At 49.6% G+C, this 20,838-nt stretch overlaps 1 protein-coding gene across 3 annotated transcripts in view; it reads right to left on the minus strand.

Moving 5' to 3' along the window:
- The window catches only part of CCDC18 (coiled-coil domain containing 18), a 91,072-nt gene that overhangs the window by 13,752 nt on the left and 56,482 nt on the right, over positions 1-20,838 (minus strand). For all 3 annotated transcript variants that reach the window (XR_012231425.1, XM_073571435.1, XM_073571436.1), the window contains exons 20-24: positions 17,093-17,256; positions 9,752-9,932; positions 9,079-9,178; positions 1,555-1,671; positions 953-1,096 (exon numbers count right to left, since the gene is read on the minus strand). Coding sequence is in view for 2 of the 3 variants with exons in the window: in XM_073571435.1 (XP_073427536.1) it covers positions 953-1,096; positions 1,555-1,671; positions 9,079-9,178; positions 9,752-9,932; positions 17,093-17,256 (706 nt within the window). In the remaining variant the exon portion in view is untranslated. The remainder of the gene's footprint in view (positions 1-952; positions 1,097-1,554; positions 1,672-9,078; positions 9,179-9,751; positions 9,933-17,092; positions 17,257-20,838) is intronic.

The following is a 20,838-nucleotide window of genomic DNA, read 5'->3' on the forward strand; positions in this document are numbered from 1 at the left end:
CTGACGCCCTCTCAATCCGCTGTTAACAGGTCCCACACCTGCTGGAAATACAGTGCACAGAGCCAGAACATCACAGCGCCTGTGCCTGTATAGTGGCCATTCTCAGGTACTGCAATACCAGAGAACGGTCGCTACACACTATATTGAGGAAGACCAGAAAACAAATCCTAATACTGCAGGTATCACAAAACAGACAGATGGCATCTAGTGAGACAGATTATACATTTTGTAAATTGTATAATTAACTATAAGAGTATCCTCTTAAAGGGATTGTCCAGGATTATGAAATTGATGACCTTTCCATGGGAAAGGTTATCCATATCAGGTCGGGGAGGGTCTGACACACAGCACCTTAAGTTATTAACTCTTTTCGGTTCTGTTGGCAGCCAGATCAGCACGACACCTGTACACTGCTGCAGTTCATTATTAGTGATGACGAGTGAACGTGCTGGGATAAGGTGTTATCTGAGCATGCTCGAGTGCTAAGAGTGTCTTTGGTGTGCACGAGTATATTTTGTTCGAGTCTCCGCAGCCGTGACATTCTCTTAAATGTAATCATCTCAGATCATATGTAAGCGAGGTGAATTGTCATCAGATATCACATTCATTTCAGCTGAAAATCTATTATGATTATACTATTGCAGCTTGCTTCACAACTGTGCTAGATATTCATACAAAATAGATTTAAAGGGATTTTCCACTACTAGGACAACCCCTTCTCATACTCTTCGCTTGGTCCCCTATAAAATAAAAAAAGCTTATACAACCCTCCCATGTGGAGGGCGTGTGCCAACACCGCTGGAACGGGGGGGAGAGTATGAGATTTTTTTATTTAATCGGGATCAAGTGTGTGCGATGAGAAATAGTGGCCCAACTAGTGGACAACTTCTTTAACAAAATAACTGAACTTCCAAATTATCGACCTTTAGCCTTGCGGGGTGTTCCAACTTACCTGCTCCATCTCAGTCATCGCTCGCTGTTTTTTCTCATTCTCCTTTTGTAGTTGTGTTATGTGCTGGTATTTCTGCAGCAACTCAAAATCTTTATCACGCAGCTGATCCCGAGCATCTTGCAGCTTTTCATCAAGAGCTGAAATCTGTCACAAATTGAAGAAACTGGGGGTTATATGGCCCTAGCCACAGATGTGGTGTGAATTATTTTTTTTTATTTCCTCCAAAAAAGTGCCAAGTGGAGCATGTCACTTTCCTACTGATAATAATACAATTTGAAACAATATTAAGAAGCTATTTAAAAGGAGTTGTCCAAGTTAGTCCCAAAATTCTGCAGTCACTCTATGTGATTGAAGAGTAGTGAATGATCACATCACACACAGTGCACACTGTGAGGATTGTCCAGTGCTGGCAGCCAGAGTGAGCGGTCATGTGACCACAAGTATGCGATATCCACACTCCCGGCCACATTCCGACTAGACATGCATGGTTTCGCTCAATACAGAGAGACAGCAGACTTCTGTGATATACCTGGGCCACCCCTTTAAGTTTAGTCTTTACAAAAACTTGTGACAGGTTCCCTTTAAAAATAGCGCTCGCCCACCTGTTTAATATGGTCTTGTGTTTCCAATTCCGATTTCTTCAAGGAACTCTCAAGCTGAGAAATTTTCTGTTGCAGCTCTACTTTGTGCTCCCGAATACTCATGTCTAGCTGAGTGAGCTGAAAAAAACAAAGAAACGCTCTATAATATATTACACCTGTAGAACACTGATTTTTAGCCTTTTAAATGGGTTATCCTGTTCTTTAAATGGTTGGCCTAGCTAAGAATAGGCCAATGACATTATTTTGGTGCAGGTTCAACTCTCAACACTCCTGTCAATCAGGTATTTTAGGGTGTTTAAAGTGAAGCGCATCCACTTTCAAATACATGGTGTTATATAGTATGAACCAAGGTAAATATGAAGGAGACATCGCATTGCAGGAGTACTTGTTACGAGTGTCACATCCCGATGAGACCCCTGGGGGATCTGGGATCAGAAAGTCATAAGTTGTTATCCGAGCATGCTCATGTGCCATCCGAGTGTCTGCAGCGTGCTCGGAAAAGATGGTTTTTTGGTTCTTACCGTAAAATCTCTTTCTTGGAGCCTTCATTGGGGGACACAGAATACCATGGGTGTATGCTGCTGCTGCTAGGAGGCTGACACTATGCAAAAACAAGAAAATTAGCTCCTCCCCGGCAGTATACACCCACCGACAGGCACCAAGCACCTCAGTTGGTGAAAAAGCAGTAGGAGAAGCAACGAGAAAAACTCGAACAATATGTACCAACCCAACAAGGGACTCTAAGACCCAACACGGTACAACTTAAACAGGGAGGGTGCTGTGTCCCCCAATGAAGGCTCCAAGAAAGAGATTTTACGGTAAGAACCAAAAATCCATCTTTCTTTATCGCCTTATTGGAGGACACAGAATACCATGGGACGTCCCAAAGTAGTACCAAGGGTGGGAACAGCAATAAGGAACGAAGGTAACCGAAAGGCTTAGGTCGGCTGGTGAGCCACCGCCACCTGCAGAACCTTCCTACCAACCACAGCATCAGACGAGGCCTGGGTATGAACCCTGTAGAACCTCGTGAAGGTGTGCAAAGATGACCAGGTTGCGGCCTTGCAAATTTGCATGGCCGAGGCCTGGTGACGAGCAGCCCACGAAGCCGCCAGAGCCCGGGTGGAATGAGCTCTTACTCCCGGAGGGGGCCGCTTTTCCTGAAGACGATATGCTTCCAGAATGGTAGAACGAATCCAGCGAGCGATCGTGGATTTGGAAGCCGGAAGGCCCTTCTGGCGACCTTCAGAGATGATCAGCAAGGAATCGGACAGACGAAAGGAAGAAGTCCTGGCGAGATAGACACGCAGGGCTCTAACTACATCCAGTTTGTGGAGAGACTTCTCAAGAGGATGAGATGGAGCCGGACAAAAAGAAGGAAGGACGATATCCTCATTGATATGGAAAGCGGAAACCACCTTTGGAAGAAAAGAAGGAACAGGCCTGAGGACGGCTTTGTCCTGATGGAGAATGAGGTAAGGGGAACGACATGACAAGGCCGCCAATTCAGAAACTCTTCTGATGGATGAAATGGCGATCAAAAAGGTGACCTTCCAAGAGAGAAGGGACAAAGGAATGTCCTGGAGAGGCTCGAACGGCGCCTTCTGGAGAGCGCTAAGGACGAGGTTGAGATCCCACGGGTCTATTGGCGAATGATGAGGAGGAGCCACGTGGGAAACCCCTTGTAGAAAGGTCTTGACCTGTGGTAGAGAAGCTAGCTCTCTTTGGAAGAGGATAGAGAGAGCGGAAACCTGGCCCTTGAGCGTACTGAGGGACAGACCCGCGTCTAGCCCAGCCTGAAGAAACCCCAGGATAGACGGAATAGAAAAAGACATTGGGAAGACTCTTATCATCGCACCAATGGAAAAAAGCTTTCCAGTACCTATAGTAAATGCGGGAAGAGGCTGGTTTCCTGGCTCTGATCATAGTTTGAATAACCTGACTGGACAGACCTGATTCCTTCAGAATTGCGGTCTCAACGGCCATGCCGTCAAACTCAGAGACTGAGAATTCTCGTGGTAAAGGGGGCCATGCGAGAGAAGATCTGGACGGTCCGGAAGCCTCCAGGGAACGTCCGCGAGCATGTTGACCAGTTCCGCATACCAAGGCCGTCTCGGCCAATCTGGAGCGACTAGAATCACTGGTACGCCTTCCGATTTTATCTTTTTGACCACCCGAGGGATCAATGCCAGAGGCGGGAACAGATACGGAAGTAGAAACTGGGACCACGGAGTCACCAGTGCGTCGCATGCGACGGCTAGAGGGTCCCTGGACCTGGCTACGAACTGCGGCACCTTGTGGTTCATCCGAGATGCCATGAGATCGACATCCAGGGTGCCCCAACGGTCGCATATCTGAGAGAAAACCGCGGGGTGCAGGGACCATTCGCCGGACGCTAGGCCCTGGCGACTTAGAAAGTCGGCTGCCCAATTTTCCACCCCTGGAATATGGACGGCGGAGATTGTCGGAACGTAACGTTCTGCCCAGCGTAATATCTTGGCCACTTCTGATATTACTTGTTTGCTGCGCGTGCCCCCCTGATTGTTGATGTACGCCACGGCCGTGGCGTTGTCCGACTGAATACGGACCGGCTTGCCGGAGAGGAGGGGCTGCCAATGAAGAAGGGCCAGGAAAATAGCCCTGATCTCCAAAAGATTGATTGGGAGGAGAGACTCCTGTGGCTTCCAGCGGCCTTGGGCCGCTTTCTGATGGAACACAGCTCCCCATCCTAGAAGGCTCGCATCTGTGATGATGATTTGCCACTGAGGCGGAAGGAAGGACCTCCCTTGGAGAACTGACGCTGGCCGTAGCCACAAAGTGAGAGACTGCCTCACTCTGAGAGGAAGCCGAATAGGACGGTCCAAGGACATCGTGGTCTTGTCCCAGGCTGAAAGCAGAGACAGCTGGAGGGGGCGAAGATGAAACTGCGCAAAAGGCACCGCTTCCATGGCGGCCACCATCTTCCCCAGGACCTTCATGCAGAACCGAATGGGAATGGGAGCAGGCCTCTTGAGAGTTCTGATGCCTTTGGACAGAGTTGTAAATTTCTCCTTTGGAAGAAAAACACGGGCTAGCTCCGTGTCGAATTCCATACCCAGAAAGGTCAGACGCTGGGTGGGGATCAGAATGGACTTCTCCTTGTTGACCAGCCAACCTAGGCGGCTGAGAGTGTCCAGGGTTATCTGAAGGCTCCGGAGACAGTCCTGGCGAGACGAACCCTTGATCAAAAGATCGTCCAGATAAGGGATGATGAGGATCCCTCTGGAGCGAAGGATGGCCATGACGGTCGCCATCACCTTCGTGAAAACCCGGGGCGCTGAAGCCAGGCCGAAAGGAAGAGCTGTGAACTGAAAGTGGTCTCCCTGAAACGCAAATCGAAGATACTTCTGATGTTGCACACAGATTGGAATGTGCAGATAGGCATCCCGAATGTCCACCGAGCAGAGGAATTCCCCGGGCTCCATGGAAGCAATCACCGACCGAAGAGACTCCATCCTGAAATGAAGAATCTTCACGTGGCGATTGAGCAATTTGAGGTCCAGAATAGGACGAAGAGAGCCGTCTTTCTTCGGGACCACAAAGAGATTGGAGTAGAACCCGGAAAACCGTTCGTCTGAGGGAACGGGAACAATGACTCCGGCGGAAAGAAGGGAGGAAATGGCCTGCAGAAAAAACGGAATCTGGGCCCGCTGTCGCGGAGGACGAGACCGGAAAAACCGTCTGTTCGGGAGTGAAGCAAATTCGATTTTGTAACCGGATGCGACAAGTTCTCTGACCCAAGCATCGTCGACAACGGACAGCCAAGCATCCGCGAAAAAGGAAAGTCTGCCTCCCACCCTGGAAGAAATTCCAGGTGGGGGTGACCAGTCACTTAGACGAAAATCTGCCGGAACTGGCTCCTGCAGATCTGGAATATTGACCTCTAGATCTCCAGCGAGAAGCGGGTTTGTAGGAAGGTTTCCTCTGATCCCGCTCCCTGGAGGCAGGCGGCCGATCCTGTTGAGTGGCTCTCTCCGTGGCAGAGAAGGGACGAAAGGGCCTGAACGGTCGAAACCCCCTTCTGTTGAAAGGACGTTTTGGTCGAGACTGGGGAAGCGAAGTACTTTTCCCTCCAGTGGCATCGGAAATTATCTGATCCAGCTTTGCTCCAAAGAGCCTAGAGCCATGGAATGGCAGATTGGTAAGCGACTTTTTTGAAGTAGTGTCCGCATTCCATGACTTTAGCCAAAGGACTCGGCGTACAGCTACTATGTTGCTGTTAGCCCTTGCTACGCAGCCGGCCGCGTCCAAGGAGGCGGCCAAAAGGTATTTTCCCGCCTGGTTAATCTGATCTGCAAGATCTGCCAACTCATCTTGAGGAGCTGACGCTAAGATGCCTCTGCGAAGAATTTTTGCCCAAGCGGAAATGACCTTCGCCACCCAGGCGGATGCGAAAATAGGGCAGAGAGAGGCGCCAGATGCCTCAAAGATAGACTTAGCCAGAGATTCAATCTGCCTGTCAGTAGGATCTTTGAGCGATGCCCCGTCTGGCAGAGAGAGCACCGTTTTTGAGGCTATCTGGGAAACTGGAGGATCTACCTCGGGAGCCTTGGACCACTTTGAGAGCAGTTCTGCGTCAAAGGGGTACAGAACGTCCAAGTACTTGCGGCCTGAGAAACGTTGCTCAGGGCGCTCCCAGTGTTTGGATAAGGTAGTGTCGAAATCGTTGTGATTTGGAAAGGTTCGAGACAGAGGTCTGGCTCGTCTAAGGAGAACAGAGCTTCTTTTTACAGCGCGCACAGGCGTAATAGGTAGCGGTGGGCCTGAAGCAGAGATCCCCTGAAGGGTTGGGCATAAGTAAACTGCACTGATTGGCTGCAGATATTAGGGAATAACTGCCGAGGAGAGCTAATCCTTGCCTCAGAGCCGAGCCTACCGAGATTCTGTGCGAGCAGCAGAAGAAACGCCGAAGTGTCCCCCAAACCGCGCAGGAAGGAGTGATTCAGGCATCAGGAAACGCTGTGCTGGGAGATGGGCGGAGCTTAGCGGCCGCGCCGTGATTGGTTAATAGCGACTGGGGAGGGCATGGCAGAAGAGGGGGCTGGCATCCAAAAGAGAAAGAAGCCCTGTGATGGGCTAGAAAAGGCGCGCTGAAAAGAGCGCGCTCAGGAAGGGAGGAGGGAGAGCAGAGGAATTCCCCGCGCTGAGGGGAAAGTGAAAGTGAAAGTGCCTCCCACCCTGACGGCGCCGCAGCCCCATGCCCGACATACCGCGCTAAGGATGACCAGGTCCTGACGCTGCGGTGAGTGAGGGGATCCCCGTAGACTCCCTGGCTAGAGCAGGGAAAGTGAAGGAAGGCAAGCGGCTGAGCGCGTGACAGGCAGAAAAAGGGCGGGAGATTCAAACTTGTGGAACTGCAAAACCAGGTCCCTTCTTCTCCCATGTCACTGGAGCTTATGCGGGGCCGGAGGGAACGTACAGGCACTTAACTGACGTCCCAGAAGAGGATGACCACAGGGGCCCACGGGGAAACGGCAGGCCGCTGGGAGGGGAAGGAGTCCTCTGTACCCGCATCCTGCAGAAGACGGCTTGAAACACCTGCGATCGCCGTCTTCCTCTCAGCCCTGTCCCGAGAAAGGGGTGAGGAGGGGGATTCGGCAAGGACCAGCCACCTGTCCGTAACCCTTGTCACCAGACGGTGATAGGGAAAAGTCCTGCCTGCGGTACTGAGAGTTGCGATGTGGGTGACACCACACTGCTCGCTCAGCCGCATGATATGGGAAATCAGAGTAACGACTATACCCTGTTTCCCGATGGAAAAGAACCTAAAAGAGAAAAGAGGGAAAAATTAAAAAGTTCAAACTAAACCTGAAAGGAAAATTGGATTAAAACTGCGGATCTGGGGAGATCCCGGTCCGCCTCCTAAGACACTAAGCACAAACTGAGGTGCTTGGTGCCTGTCGGTGGGTGCATACTGCCGGGGAGGAGCTAATTTTCTTGTTTTTGCATAGTGTCAGCCTCCTAGCAGCAGCAGCATACACCCATGGTATTCTGTGTCCCCCAATAAGGCGATAAAGAAATATATTTGGGTCCCTGCGGCTGCATGGCTCGCTGCTGTTTGACAGCCACGACACATGCATGGATTGCCTAACGAACAAGACATGTAGCTGTGGGGACTCAAACATATTTTTCGAGCACGCCAAAGACACTTTGTTAGCACACAAGCATGCTTTGTTAACACCTAATCCGAGCAAGTTCGCTCATCATTATTAAGGTACCTTTCCCTTCTGGCTGTTAACTTGTAGCTTGAGTACTCAGCTGCAGCACCTTGAGACCACGCCCTTCCACTATATAAATCCACTCCTAGCTTCATTCCTTGCCGGTCATAGATCTTCTATACTGACCTCTTTGACGGAGCCTGTCTCTGGATAAGCTGAGGTGTTAGTTTCTGTTGCAGCAACAAAGTTTCCTTTTGGAGAAGCTGAGGAGTGCCATTTGTTGTGTCTATTGCCACCTGTTTGTCTTACCTTCTTCGTGTTGTCTTATGGTAGTAGTGGGACTGGTGTTTTGATGGTCTATGCACCAGACAGGGCAAGTTCAGGGTCAACGAGGGCTTAAGCTCGTGATCGCACATTTGAGGGGAAGAACGTGTGTAGGGATGATAGAGGGAGCAGGGATCTGACTCAGGTTTATGTTAGGAGGTGACACCTCTTCCCTCTCCCATCGCCTGAGCCTTCCTTGTACAATCTTCCCTGGTGTTTCCCTCTTGTTTGCACCGCACACGGGGAGTCCACTCCTCACCAGCGTGACACTACTGTGGTGCTCCAATGGTCTAATATTCACAGTGTATCCTAAAGACCTCCATACACAGACTAAAGTGTTACGAGCCCACAGAAATTGGGTTACTGCCTAATATGTATTGCGGCCTCCTCATTCATGATGTTAAGAGATGAGAAGGATTCGGCCTGTTAAATTTTCCCAAGATATGCTGCCATCACTGGAGCCTGCCATCGGCTCTCTCCGAAAACTCAGCAGAACTTGGCTGAGCTGAGAGAAAGTGAGAGAGAGAGAAAAAAAAAGATAGAGAGCAAGGAGAGAAAAAGAGAGAGAAATAAAATGAAAAGGATAGAGAGTGATAGAGAGAAAGAAAGGGAGAGAGACAGTAAAAAGGAAAAAAGAGAGAATGATAGAGAAAGAGACAGAAAGAATGAGAATGATAGTGAGAAAAGTAAATAGAAAAAGAGATCTGATCTGTAATGGCCCAGAGACTGACCACCACTGTACAATTCATGATAATCCGCTAGATGTCATAGCTGCCGGGAATTATGGAGAAGCCCTCACGGGAATACAAAATGACGTTTGCCTGCTCTCCGATACCGGAAATAGAATCTCAACTATTAAGTCAAACCGTGAATTTCAGGACATTAGACTGGAACTCGATACACAGAAAATTGATCTGCTCATCTTTAATCACAATGGTAGTTTCATATATACGTTTATAGGGGGAGGATGATGACACATGTGAAATTATTTTCTAATACTAACTTGTGCTGCTCTTTGTTTTAGCTCCCAGTTCCGGTCTTTCAGGGCCTGGTCCATGTCAAGCAGCTCATGGTCTCTTTCTTCCATCCCTGATTTGCATGTTCTGTAATTTACAATAACACACAGGAAAAAAAAAAAGGGCACTTAGCCATTGCCAATGTGCATACCGTAACACATAAAAAACCTGTCAGCAAGATTGTCAAATTGAAAAAAAAAATGTCCGGAATGCCTTAGAAAAATGAAGTGGCGATACAGAATATATCAGGCAGATTTAGGATGAAAAGCTGAACACTGCAATTTACTAGGTAAATCACTAAAGTTAAAAATGATCTATAAAATTATCACAACATTTTTGAATATGGTTATGAGAAACTACATAAAAACTGCTGGATGAGCATGACCATTAAAGTAATACAAGAAACAGTGTGCCGTTATCTCACTTTCCTGTATTACTGAAGGCAGGACGGCAAGTAACTAGCTCTGATGGATCATGGTTATAGATTTATATTTTAGGTCTTTGAAGAGGAGCTGTGGATTCCGGCTGACAGCCACGGAAAACGAACATGGCCGCTGGACCAGGCGCCTGCAAATTCATTTCTAATACAAGTATAGATAATGTATAATAATAATAATACATAAATTTAGTATAAGCAGTTAGAGAGGTTCACACACTCACCTTAATTCTTCTCTAAGTGCCTGTATGATCAGGTCTTTCTCCTCCACCGATAGGTGAGTCTTTGTGAGTGTCTCTTGTAGCTCCTCCACATGTTTTATGTTGTTCTTCCATTCCAGTTCTAGTTCTCCTTTTCTGATTAGCTCACTCTCAGCGATGGTTACTCTTTCTTGTAGCAAAGCCACTGAAAGAAAATATTATATTGACACAGATTGCAAAAAACAAAAATCAGGATGTTTAGGAGGGTAGAACCATTCGGAGAAGTGTCATTTTGCCGTGGCTGATGGGGAACACATGAATTGGCCAATTTATGCGCTAAGAACCTTCATTTTTTTGTAAGTACATTTTATTCAGCGACAATGTAGTTTAGGTCTCATGTTAGCATATATCTTGGTCCTTACAAAGTGCTGCCGTGTCCCTTTTTTATATATTGACCCAGATGTCAAGTGAACGCTAGTCACATAGTCCTCTACGCTGAAAATAATTATAAACAAAAAAATATTTTTAGGGTCTGTAACGTGTACCCTACTGTATGATCTGGAGCAGTTTCAGAATGCACTTGTAGGGCTGCAGCATTAAAAGGGGTTTTCTCATGAACAAAGAACATTTTAATCAATAGATCTTGGAATAAAAATAAGTTACACAATTGAATGTGTAAACATTTTTTTTTCCTGTGCTGAGATAATCTTATAAATGTGCCCCAGCTTTGTGCTGTGTAATGGTCTTGTCCGACCATGTAGGAAGACAGTAGGCATATACCACATCTAATTTGTAGGGAAGGGCGCAAAAGACAGAGTACAGACAGAACAGCATGGGATCACAGCTGCTGCTTTCTGTGAGATAAAACACTTCACGTCCTGTTCAAAAACATTTTTTGCCTCACAGAAAGCAGCAGCTGTGATTTCATGTTGTCCTGTCTGTATCGTCTTCCTTCCTCCCCTGCCCAGGAGCTGTGGTATGATCAGAGCATGTTCTTGTACGGTCAGACACGGCCATTACACAGTACACAGCAGGGGCACATTTATAAGATTATCTCAGCACAGGAACATTTTTTTTTTTTTTTTAACACATCCAATTGTGGAAATTATTTTTATTCCAAGATCTATTAATTAAAAATGTTCTTTGTTTGCAGGAAAACCCTTTTAAAGTTTCTTTAGTAAAGCTCAGCCATATGCAGAATGCCTCCCCAAAGGCATTTTTTGATGGGACAAACTAACATGTAAGAGGTGCATAGAGAATGTCAGGAAAGAAAAGGATCAGACATGTTCAATTTCAAGGACTGATCCTTTGTTCTCCCTGGAGATAAAAGGAGATTATTGTGTACTCACCGTAAAATCTCTTTCTCTTAGCCTTTATTTGGGGGACACAGAACCGTGGGTGTTATGCTGCTGTCCACTAGGAGGCGACACTATGCATAATCTGAAAAAGATTAACTTTGGCTCCTCCTCTGCAGTATACACCCCTGGACGGCGTCAGCCTTCTCCAGTTTTGTGCAAAAGCATTAGGAGGAATATACCAGAAACATAACCATGCCTGTAAGAAGGCTACCATAAATGAGCTCAAACAATATGAGAACCCAGCTCAAACAATATGAGAACCCAAACGTAACAACGGCCCGCAAGGGCAACAGGGTGGGAGCTGTGTCCCCCAATTAAAGGCTAAGAGAAAGAGATTTTACGGTGAGTACACAAAAATCTCCTTTACTCTGTCGCCTTATTGGGGGACACAGAACCGTGGGACGTCCCAAAGCAGTCCCTGGGTGGGAAGCAGTGGACGAATATTGTACTGACAGTTCCCTAAATTTGGGGTACTGCCGCCTGCAGGACCCGTCTACCCAGGCTCGCATACACTGAGGACTGGGTATGCACTCTGTAGTGTTTTGTAAATGTGTGCAGGCTAGTCCAAGTGGCTGTCTTACACACTTGATGTGCCGAGGCTTGATGCTGAATGGCCCAAGAGGCCCCTACCGCCCGCGTAGAGTGAGCCGTGATACCGGCCGGAAGAGCAGAATTGTTAAGGCGGTAAGCTTCTTGAATGGTGGACTTGATCCACCTAGCAAGGGTGGCGTTGAAAGCCGGTAGGCCCTTGCGAACGCCTTCTGGAAGAAGGAAAAGTGAATTAGACTTCCGGAAGGGAGCAGTCCTAGACACGTAAATACGCAATGCCCTGACAAAGTCTAGCGTACGCAGAGCCTTCTCCACTCTATGAACGGGAACCGGGCAAAGAGATGGTAATGAGATTTTCTCATTGAGGTGGAAGGTGGACACAACCTTTGGAAGGAAGGTTGGCACTGTACGGAGAACCACCTTGTCCTGATGAAAAACCAGGAAGGGTTGTCTGCAGGAAAGAGCTGAAAGTTCGGACACCCTGCGTAGCGAGGTGATTGCCACCAGGAAAAACCACTTCCTGTGATAGAAAGCGGAGTGAGACCTCCTTTAGGGGTTCAAGAGGAGGTGACTGTAGTGCTGTCAAGACCAGGTTGAGGTCCCACGTCTCCGACGGATGTTTGTAGGGGGGAACCAATCGAGAAACCCCTTGGAGAAAAGTCTTCACTTGCGGATTGTTAGCAAAATGCCTCTGAAAGAGCACTGAAAGCGCTGACACCTGGCTCTTAAGCGAGCCCAGGGATAGCCCGGCGTCCAGGCCTGACTGAAGGAAACCGAGGACCTTTGGAAGAGAATAGGGGAGTGGGATGTGCCCACGAAATTCGCACCATGTGAAGAAAGCCTTCCAGGTACGATAGTAAGTTTTGGCTGAAGTTGGCTTTCGAGCCCTGATCATGGTTTTAACAACGTCCGATGAAAAAACCTGCTTGGTTCAAAAACCAGGTCTCAATGGCCACGCCGTCAGATTGAGAGCCCCTGATTTCTGGTGGAAGAACAGGCCTTGTGACAGAAGTTCGGGACGTGTGGGGAGACGCCAGGGAGCGTCTGCTGTGAGTTGCACTACGTCGGGGTACCATGTACGCCTGGGCCAGTCTGGAGCGAATAGGATGGTGGGGAACACCCTCTTGTTTGATCTTCCTCAGGACTCTGGAAATCAGGGGAAGGGGTGGAAAAATGTACAGAAGCTGGAACTGGGTCCAGTCCTGAACCAGGGCATCTGCTCCGAGCGACTGCGGATCGCGCGTCCTGGCCATGAAATTGGGAACTTTGGCATTGAGATGGGATGCCATCAGAACCACGTCCGGGGTCCCCCAACGATGGCAGATCTGATGGAAAACTTCGGGATGGAGAGACCACTCCCCCGAGTCCATTCCTTGACGGCTGAGATAGTCGGCTTCCTAGTTGTCCACACCCAGAATGTGGACCGCAGAGAGTACCGACCTCGCATCCTCCGCCCAGTGTAGGATACGTGTTACTTCGTTCATCGCCTGGATGCTGCGGGTGCCGCCTTGATGGTTCACGTATGCCACCGCCGTGGCATTGTCCGACTGCACTCTGATATGAGAGTCTGCTAGCAAGTGATGGAAGGCTTTCAATGCCAGGAAGATGGCCCGAATTTCCAAGATGTTGATGGGCATGGTCACTTCCATTGGTGACCACTTGCCTTGCGCTCTGTGATGTAGGTGTACCGCGCTCCAACCTGAAAGGCTTGCGCCGGTGGTCAAAACCTTTCAGTGACCGGAGAGAAAAGGATTTTCCCATTGCAAGCGAGGTTGGCTGGAGCCACCAGTGCAGGAACCTCCTGGTTTTCGCTGATAACCGGAACTCTCTCTTGAGGGAGAACAGATTCCTGTCCCAGGACTTGAGGATGGGGTCTGAGGTGAATCTGGGCAAATGGTACCGCCTCCATTGCCGCTGCCATCCTGCCCAGTCCGCTCATGGCATACCGGAGAGATCGGGGGAAACCGCGGAGGAGAGTGTGAAGTCCCAAACTGAGGGCCAGTGCCTTGTCCCTGGGGAGGATCACCAGACCCCTGGAGATGTCAAATAGCATCCCCAGGAAGGTCAGAGACTGACTTGGGGTAGTCGAGGACTTCTGTAAATTGACTAACCATCCCAGTGTCGATCGTGATTGAGACTTTGACCTCGCAGTCCTTGAAGGTGGGGGCCTTGATGAGGAGGTCGTCCAGGTATGGAACGACTACTATGCCTCTGGAGTGCAGAACGTCCATGGTAGCTGCCATGTCCTTTGTAAATGTTCTGGGAGCCGTGGCGAGACCAAACGGGAGGGCCACAAACTGGTAATGGTCTTGGTTGATTGCGAGTTTGAGAAATCTCTGATGGGCGAAGCAATCGGTATATGCAGGTATGCGTCCTGTATGTCTATGGAGGCGAGATATTCTCCTTCCTCCATGGACGCAACGATTGACCGGAGGGATTCCATGCGAAGGTGACGAACTCGAACATACTTATTCAGTTGCTTGAGGTCTAGTATGGGTCGGACGCTGCCTCCCTTTTTGGGCACCACAAACAGGTTGGAGTAGAACCCTCGTAAGCGCTCGTCTGCTGGAACCGGTATTATGACTCCTGCTTGCAGGAGGGATGAAACCGCTTGATGGAAGGCTCGAGCTTTGAGTGGAGGTTTTGGAGGAACAGAGAAAAAACCTGTGTGGTGGGCTGGTAGTAAACTCGATTTTGTATCCTGAAGACACTATTTCCTTGACCCACCTGTCTACTGTAATAGGCAGCCAGACCTGCTGAAAGAGTAGCAGTCGTCCGCCGACAAGTGGGGTGTTTTCCGGAGGGGATGAGTAATGATGAATGAAAAGTCTGAGCTTTCCCTCCCTTGGATTTTGCCTGGCTTTCCTTTGACTGCCAGTTTCTGTCCGGCCTCTGTGCCGCCTGTGTGTTGTCCCTGAGAGGGGAACTGTTATGACTAGCCTGAAGAATTCCGAAAGGAACGGAAACGAGATTGATTACGTCTTTTAAACGTGCGTTTTGGTTTCAGCTGAGGGAGGGAAGTACTTTTACCCCCGGTAGCATTGGATATCATTGTATCCAGCTTTCCACCGAAAGGACGGCCCCTGAAGTACGGGAGATTTGTTAGGGACTTTTTTAAGGCCGCATCCGCCTTCCATTGTCTTAGCCAGAGAATATGCCGGATTGTGATGGCATTTGATGCTATTTCCGCTACCCCTCTTGCAGAATCCAACGCTGCATGGACCATGTAATCTGTCACTACTGCAATTTGCACCGCCTGGTCCGCCAGCTGAGGATTTGAAGCTTGGAGGCCCTGTTGTAATAGATCAGCCCAGGCCATAATGGCCTTGTCTGCCCAAACTGAAGCAAATGCAGGAGCTAAAGAGGCACCTGCCGCCTCGAAGATTGAACGAGCCATGCGTTCTACCTGTCTGTCTGCTGCGTCCTTGAGGGTTGAGCTGTCAGGCAGCGAGAGAAGCGTTTGTGCTGTCAGCCTAGAGACTGGAGGATCCACTTTAGGCGGATCTGTCCAATCCTTAGTGTCCTTCTGTGGGAAGGGGTACTTTGCTTTCAAGTATTTGCGATTGGCGTTTTCTCAGGCTGCGAAAAATGCTTAGAAAGTTTTTTTTTTTTTTTTTTTGAAATTCCGGGTGATCAAGAAAGACCTCAGATGGTTTCTGAACACTTTCAAAGGAAATCTTGTGTTCTGGTACTTCAGGGGTTGGATCAGAAAAGTCTAGCACCCGAAGGATGGAAGAGATTATATCCTCAACCTGCGCAGCATTGTTAGGGGGACAAGGGAGCAGAGCGTTCCTTGTTTCGTTATCTGAGTTGGAGTCACATATGCCCTCTGAGTCTTGTGTGGTCTGGGATCGTTGTGGAGATCCACATTGTCTCTCTGTATCAGGGGACGGTCTCGGTGACCTGTAGCCACTGTCTCTCCCTGGAGGGGGACGACCTAGTGCTATGTGAGGACGCAGATGAACGCGACCTGTGGGTCCGCTTACGTCTCGAACTGTCGTAAGCGGCCTGTTCCTGATACCGGACGTCCCTTTGCTGGGTAACGTTCATAGTCGAGACATGACCCTGCAGAGCCTGCAGTAGTGAGGAGGTCAGGTTATCTATAGACTTTGTTATAGACTGCGACATCTGAGTCGCCCATTCTGGCGCAGTAGCGGCCGCAGAAGCGTTGCTGTTCTTTGGGTACAGTCCCAGCAGTGCGGGTACGTGCTGCCGCTGGGGAGAGTGGCCTTGCAGGCTGTGCAGACTGCGCAAAAGCAGTCTTGCCTGGTCCTTTTTTGAGCCCGACATAGTAACTATTCGCAGAGGCCCTACAGGGGTATCTACGCAGAGGAAAGGAGGGGTAGGGGAGCGTTATAGGTTACAGGAACTCACAGCTGAGTACAAAGGACCCAGCTGTGATCTTACCCCATCGGTGCTCCCCCTAGGTCCAGCGCTGGTAAATCCTCTTGTGCCCCCCAGAGACTGCTGTGCTGCCTTCAGTTTCTTCAGGTGCAGCAAGATGGCCACCGGATTCTGAGGTGGAGGGGGAAGGGGGCGGAGAGCTGAAAAGGGGGCGCGGAGCTATGTAAAAGCGCACCCTTCCTGTCTCGATCCGCCCCTTCTATGACACTGTAGTGTCATTTTTCGTCATCGGGGGGAGGGCCGGGGGGCGGGAATAAGGCGGCGACTTCGGTTAGGCCGAAGCCGCGGCCTAAATTTGATAGCTCATGCCCACAAGGGCTCCAGGACGGCGCGGTTGTCCGGGGGAGGGTCGGATTCCAACCAGACCCCCCTGGATTGAACGGTAGGCTAGCGGTGGGGACATGAGCGCCACCTGGGCCCTGTGGGGGGTCCCTTTGAGGCGCTATGCAGCTGGTGCTGCCGCAGAGACAGGGGTGCCGGGAGCCCTGTCTCTGACAAGTGCCATGCCTGCCTGCACCTCCCCCGGTCCAAACAGGAGCCCGCAGCTGGGCTGGGGTCCGGAAAAAAACGGAAGAGAGAAAAAAATCTTAGGTGTGCCTCCTTGCGACACTAAGCAAAAACTGGAGAAGGCTGAAGCCGACCAGGGGTGTATACTGCAGAGGAGGAGCCAAAGTTAATCTTTTTCAGATTATGCATAGTGTCGCCTACTAGTGGACAGCAGCATAACACCCACGGTTCTGTGTCCCCCAATAAGGCGACAGAGTAACAGCTGTCATAAATGTTTTGCAGGGGTTTACTTTCTTCTCCCTGCTGAAAACACATGCACTCTTGGACGAGCCGAGTTTAGGAGAATAAGGGAATATTGGTCTGCTTTTAAAGAAGAAGCATTGTTCTTACATTCATAAAAAAAAAAAAAAAAAAAAAAAGATTCCAAATAGTTTATGTTACTAGGGGATGTACAGCTACTTCTAGCCATGCATACATAGTACATGCATAGTAGTATGCCAATACTTTACAATCTTTCTGGTAATATCCAAGGAAATTCACGTCTTACCAAGTTGGGTTTTATCACTCAGATCAATTTCTATTCTCTGGAACATCAACTCCAATTGACTCAATTTGTCGCTCTTCGATGCCACATCAGTAGTAGCTGTCACCAGCTGTCTCTCTGCTTGGCTCAGCTTTTCTTTGCAAAGGTCCAATTCATTTGACACCTGACTAGAATCAAATTGCCGGGTCATTTTCACTGGACATTGAACAGGTCCCCCCCCAAAAAAAAATAAATAAATAAATAAAATAAAACACACACAATGTTGGAATTGCTTTTTTGTTTTTCAACATTTCACCCAACTTGGAATTTTATCCCGATTTTCAGTAAATAATAATAATTATTATTTTATTTCTATAGCGCCAACATATTCCGCAGCACTTTACATTATAGAACATTCAGTACATTATATGTTCAAGTGATAAATGTCATTCAAAACTACAACTCGTCCAACAAAAAACAAGACCGACAAATAAAAAAGTTTTGCATCAAGGAAGAAAGAGGGAAAACTGAAAGCAGAAAAACGAAAAGGAGATTTTTGTGTACTCACCGTAAAATCTCCTTCTCTTAGCCTTTAATTGGGGGACACAGAACCGTGGGTGTTATGCTGCTGTCCACTAGGAGGCGACACTATGCATAATCTGAAAAAGATTAACTTTGGCTCCTCCTCTGCAGTATACACCCCTGGACGGCGTCAGCATTCTCCAGTTTTGTGCAAAAGCATTAGGAGGAATATACCAGAAACATAACCATGCCTGTAAAAAAAGGCTACTATAAACAGGCTCAAACAACAATATGAGAACCCAACCGTAACAACGGCCCGCAAGGGCTACAGGGTGGGAGCTGTGTCCCCAATTAAAGGCTAAGAGAAAGAGATTTTACGGTGAGTACACAAAAATCTCCTTTACTCTGTCGCCTTATTGGGGGACACAGAACCGTGGGACGTCCTAAAGCAGTCCCTGGGTGGGAAGCAGTGGACGAATATTGTGCTGACAGTCCCCTAAACTTGGGGTACTGCTGCCTGCAGGACCCGTCTACCCAGGCTCGCATCCGCTGAGGACTGGGTATGCACTCTGTAGTGTTTTGTAAATGTGTGCAGGCTAGTCCAAGTGGCTGCCTTACACACTTGATGTGCTGAGGCTTGATGCCGAATGGCCCAAGAGGCCCCTACCGCCCGCGTAGAGTGTGCCGTGATACCGGCCGGAAGGGGAGAATTGTTGAGGCGGTAAACCTCTTGAATGGTGGACTTGATCCACCTAGCAAGGGTGGCCTTGGAAGCCGGTAGGCCCTTGCGAACGCCTTCTGGAAGAAGGAAAAGTGAATCAGACTTCCAGAAGGGAGCAGTCCTAGACACGTAAATACGCAATGCCCTGACAAGGTCAAGCGTATGCAGAGCCTTCTCTACCCTATGAACGGGAGCCGGGCAAAGAGACGGTAGTGATATTTCCTCATTGAGGTGGAAGCTGGACACGACCTTCGGAAGGAAGGATGGTACTGTACGGAGAACCACCTTGTCCTGATGAAAAACCAGGAAGGGTTGTCTGCAGGAAAGAGCTGAAAGTTCAGACACCCTGCGTAGCAAGGTGATTGCCACCAGGAAAACCACTTTCTGTGATAGAAAGCGGAGTGAGACCACCCTAAGGGGTTCACAAGGAGGCGACTATAGTGCTGTCAAGACCAGGTTGAGGTCCCACGTCTCCAACGGACGTTTGTAGGGGGGAACCAATCGGGAAACCCCTTGGAGAAAAGTCTTCACTTGCAGCTTGTTAGCAATACGCCTCTGAAAGAGCACTGAAAGCGCTGACACCTGGCTCTTCAGCGAGCCCAGGGATAGCCCGGCGTCCAGGCCTGACTGAAGGAACCCGAGGACCTTTGGAAGAGAATAGGGAAGAGGAATCTGCCCACGAGAGTCGCAACATGTGAAGAAAACCTTCCAGGTACGATAGTAAATCCTGGCTGAAGTTGGCTTTCGAGCCCTGATCATGGTTTTAACGACGTCCGGTGAAAAACCTGCTTGGGTCAAAACCCAGGTCTCAATGGCCACGCCGTCAAATTGAGAGCCCCTGAGTTCTGGTGGAAGAACTGGCCTTGTGACAGGAGGTCGGGACGTGTGGGGAGACGCCAGGGAGCGTCTGCTGTGAGTTGCACGACGTCGGCGTACCATGTACGCCTGGGCCAGTCTGGAGCGATCAGAATGGTGGGAACACCCTCTTGTTTGATCTTCCTCAGGACTCTGGAGATCAGGGGGAGGGGTGGAAAAATGTACAGAAGCTGGAACTGGGTCCAGTCCTGAACCAGGGCATCTGCTCCGAGCGATCGCGAATCGCGCGTCCCGGCCATGAAATTGGGAACCTTGGCATTGAGATGGGATGCCATCAGATCCACGTCCGGGGTCCCCCAACGATGACAGATCTGACCGAAGACTTCGGGATGGAGAGACCATTCCCCCGAGGCCATTCCTTGTCAGCTGAGATAGTCGGCTTCCCAGTTGTCCACACCCGGAATGTGGACTGCGGAGAGTACCGACCTTGCATCCTCCGCCCATTGTAGGATACGCGTTACTTCGGTCATCGCGTGGATGCTGCGGGTGCCGCCTTGATGGTTCACGTATGCCACTGCCGTGGCATTGTCCGACTGTACTCTGATATGAGTCTGCCAGCAAGTGATGGAAGGCTTGCAACGCCAGGAAGATGGCCCGAATTTCCAGGATGTTGATGGGCATGGTCGATTCCCTTGGTGACCACCTGCCTTGCGCTCTGTGATGTAGGTGCACCGCGCCCCAACCCATAAGGCTTGCGTCGGTGGTCAAAACCTTCCCTTGACCGGAGAGAAAGGATTTTCCCCTTGCAAGCGAGGTTGGCTTGAGCCACCAGTGCAGGGACCTCCTGGTGTTTGCTGATAACCGGAACTCCCTGTCGAGGGAGAACGGATTCCTGTCCCAGGACTTGAGGATGGCCAGTTGAAGGGGTCTGAGGTGAAACTGGGCAAATGGTACCGCCTCCATTGCTGCTGCCATCCTGCCAAGTACTCTCATGGCATACCGGAGAGATCTGGGGGACTTGCGGAGGAGTGTGTGAACTCCCAGACGGAGAGCCAGTGCCTTGTCCCTGGGGAGGATCACCAGACCCTTGGAGGTGTCGAATAGCATCCCCAGGAAGGTCAGAGACTGACTCGGGGTAGTCGAGGACTTCCGTAAATTGACTAACCATCCCAGGCGCTTCAGAGTGTCGATCGTGATCGAGACGTTGACCTCGCAGTCCTTGAGGGTGGGGGCCTTGATGAGAAGGTCGTCCAGGTATGGAACGACTACTATGCCTCTGGAGTGCAGAACATCCATGGTAGCTGCCATGACCTTTGTAAATGTTCTGGGGGCCGTGGCCAGACCGAACGGGAGGGCCACAAACTGGTAATGGTCTTGGTTGATTGCGAATCTGAGAAACCTCTGATGGGCGGGAGCAATCGGTATATGCAGGTATGCGTCCTGTATGTCTATGGAGGCAAGATATTCTCCTTTTTCCATAGACGCAACGATTGACCGGAGGGATTCCATGCGGAAGTGACGAACTCGAACGTACTTGTTGAGTTGCTTGAGGTCTAGTATGGGTCGGACGCTGCCTCCCTTCTTGGGCACCACGAACAGGTTGGAGTAGAACCCTCGGAAGCGCTCTTCTGCTGGGACTGGCACTATGACTCCTGCTCGCAGGAGGGAAGAAACCGCTTGACGGAAGACCTGAGCTTTGAGCGGGGATTTT

This window comes from Dendrobates tinctorius, unplaced genomic scaffold, assembly GCF_039654945.1.
Source record: "Dendrobates tinctorius isolate UK_male_01 unplaced genomic scaffold, ASM3965494v1 ptg000029l, whole genome shotgun sequence".
Taxonomy (NCBI): domain Eukaryota; kingdom Metazoa; phylum Chordata; class Amphibia; order Anura; family Dendrobatidae; genus Dendrobates; species Dendrobates tinctorius.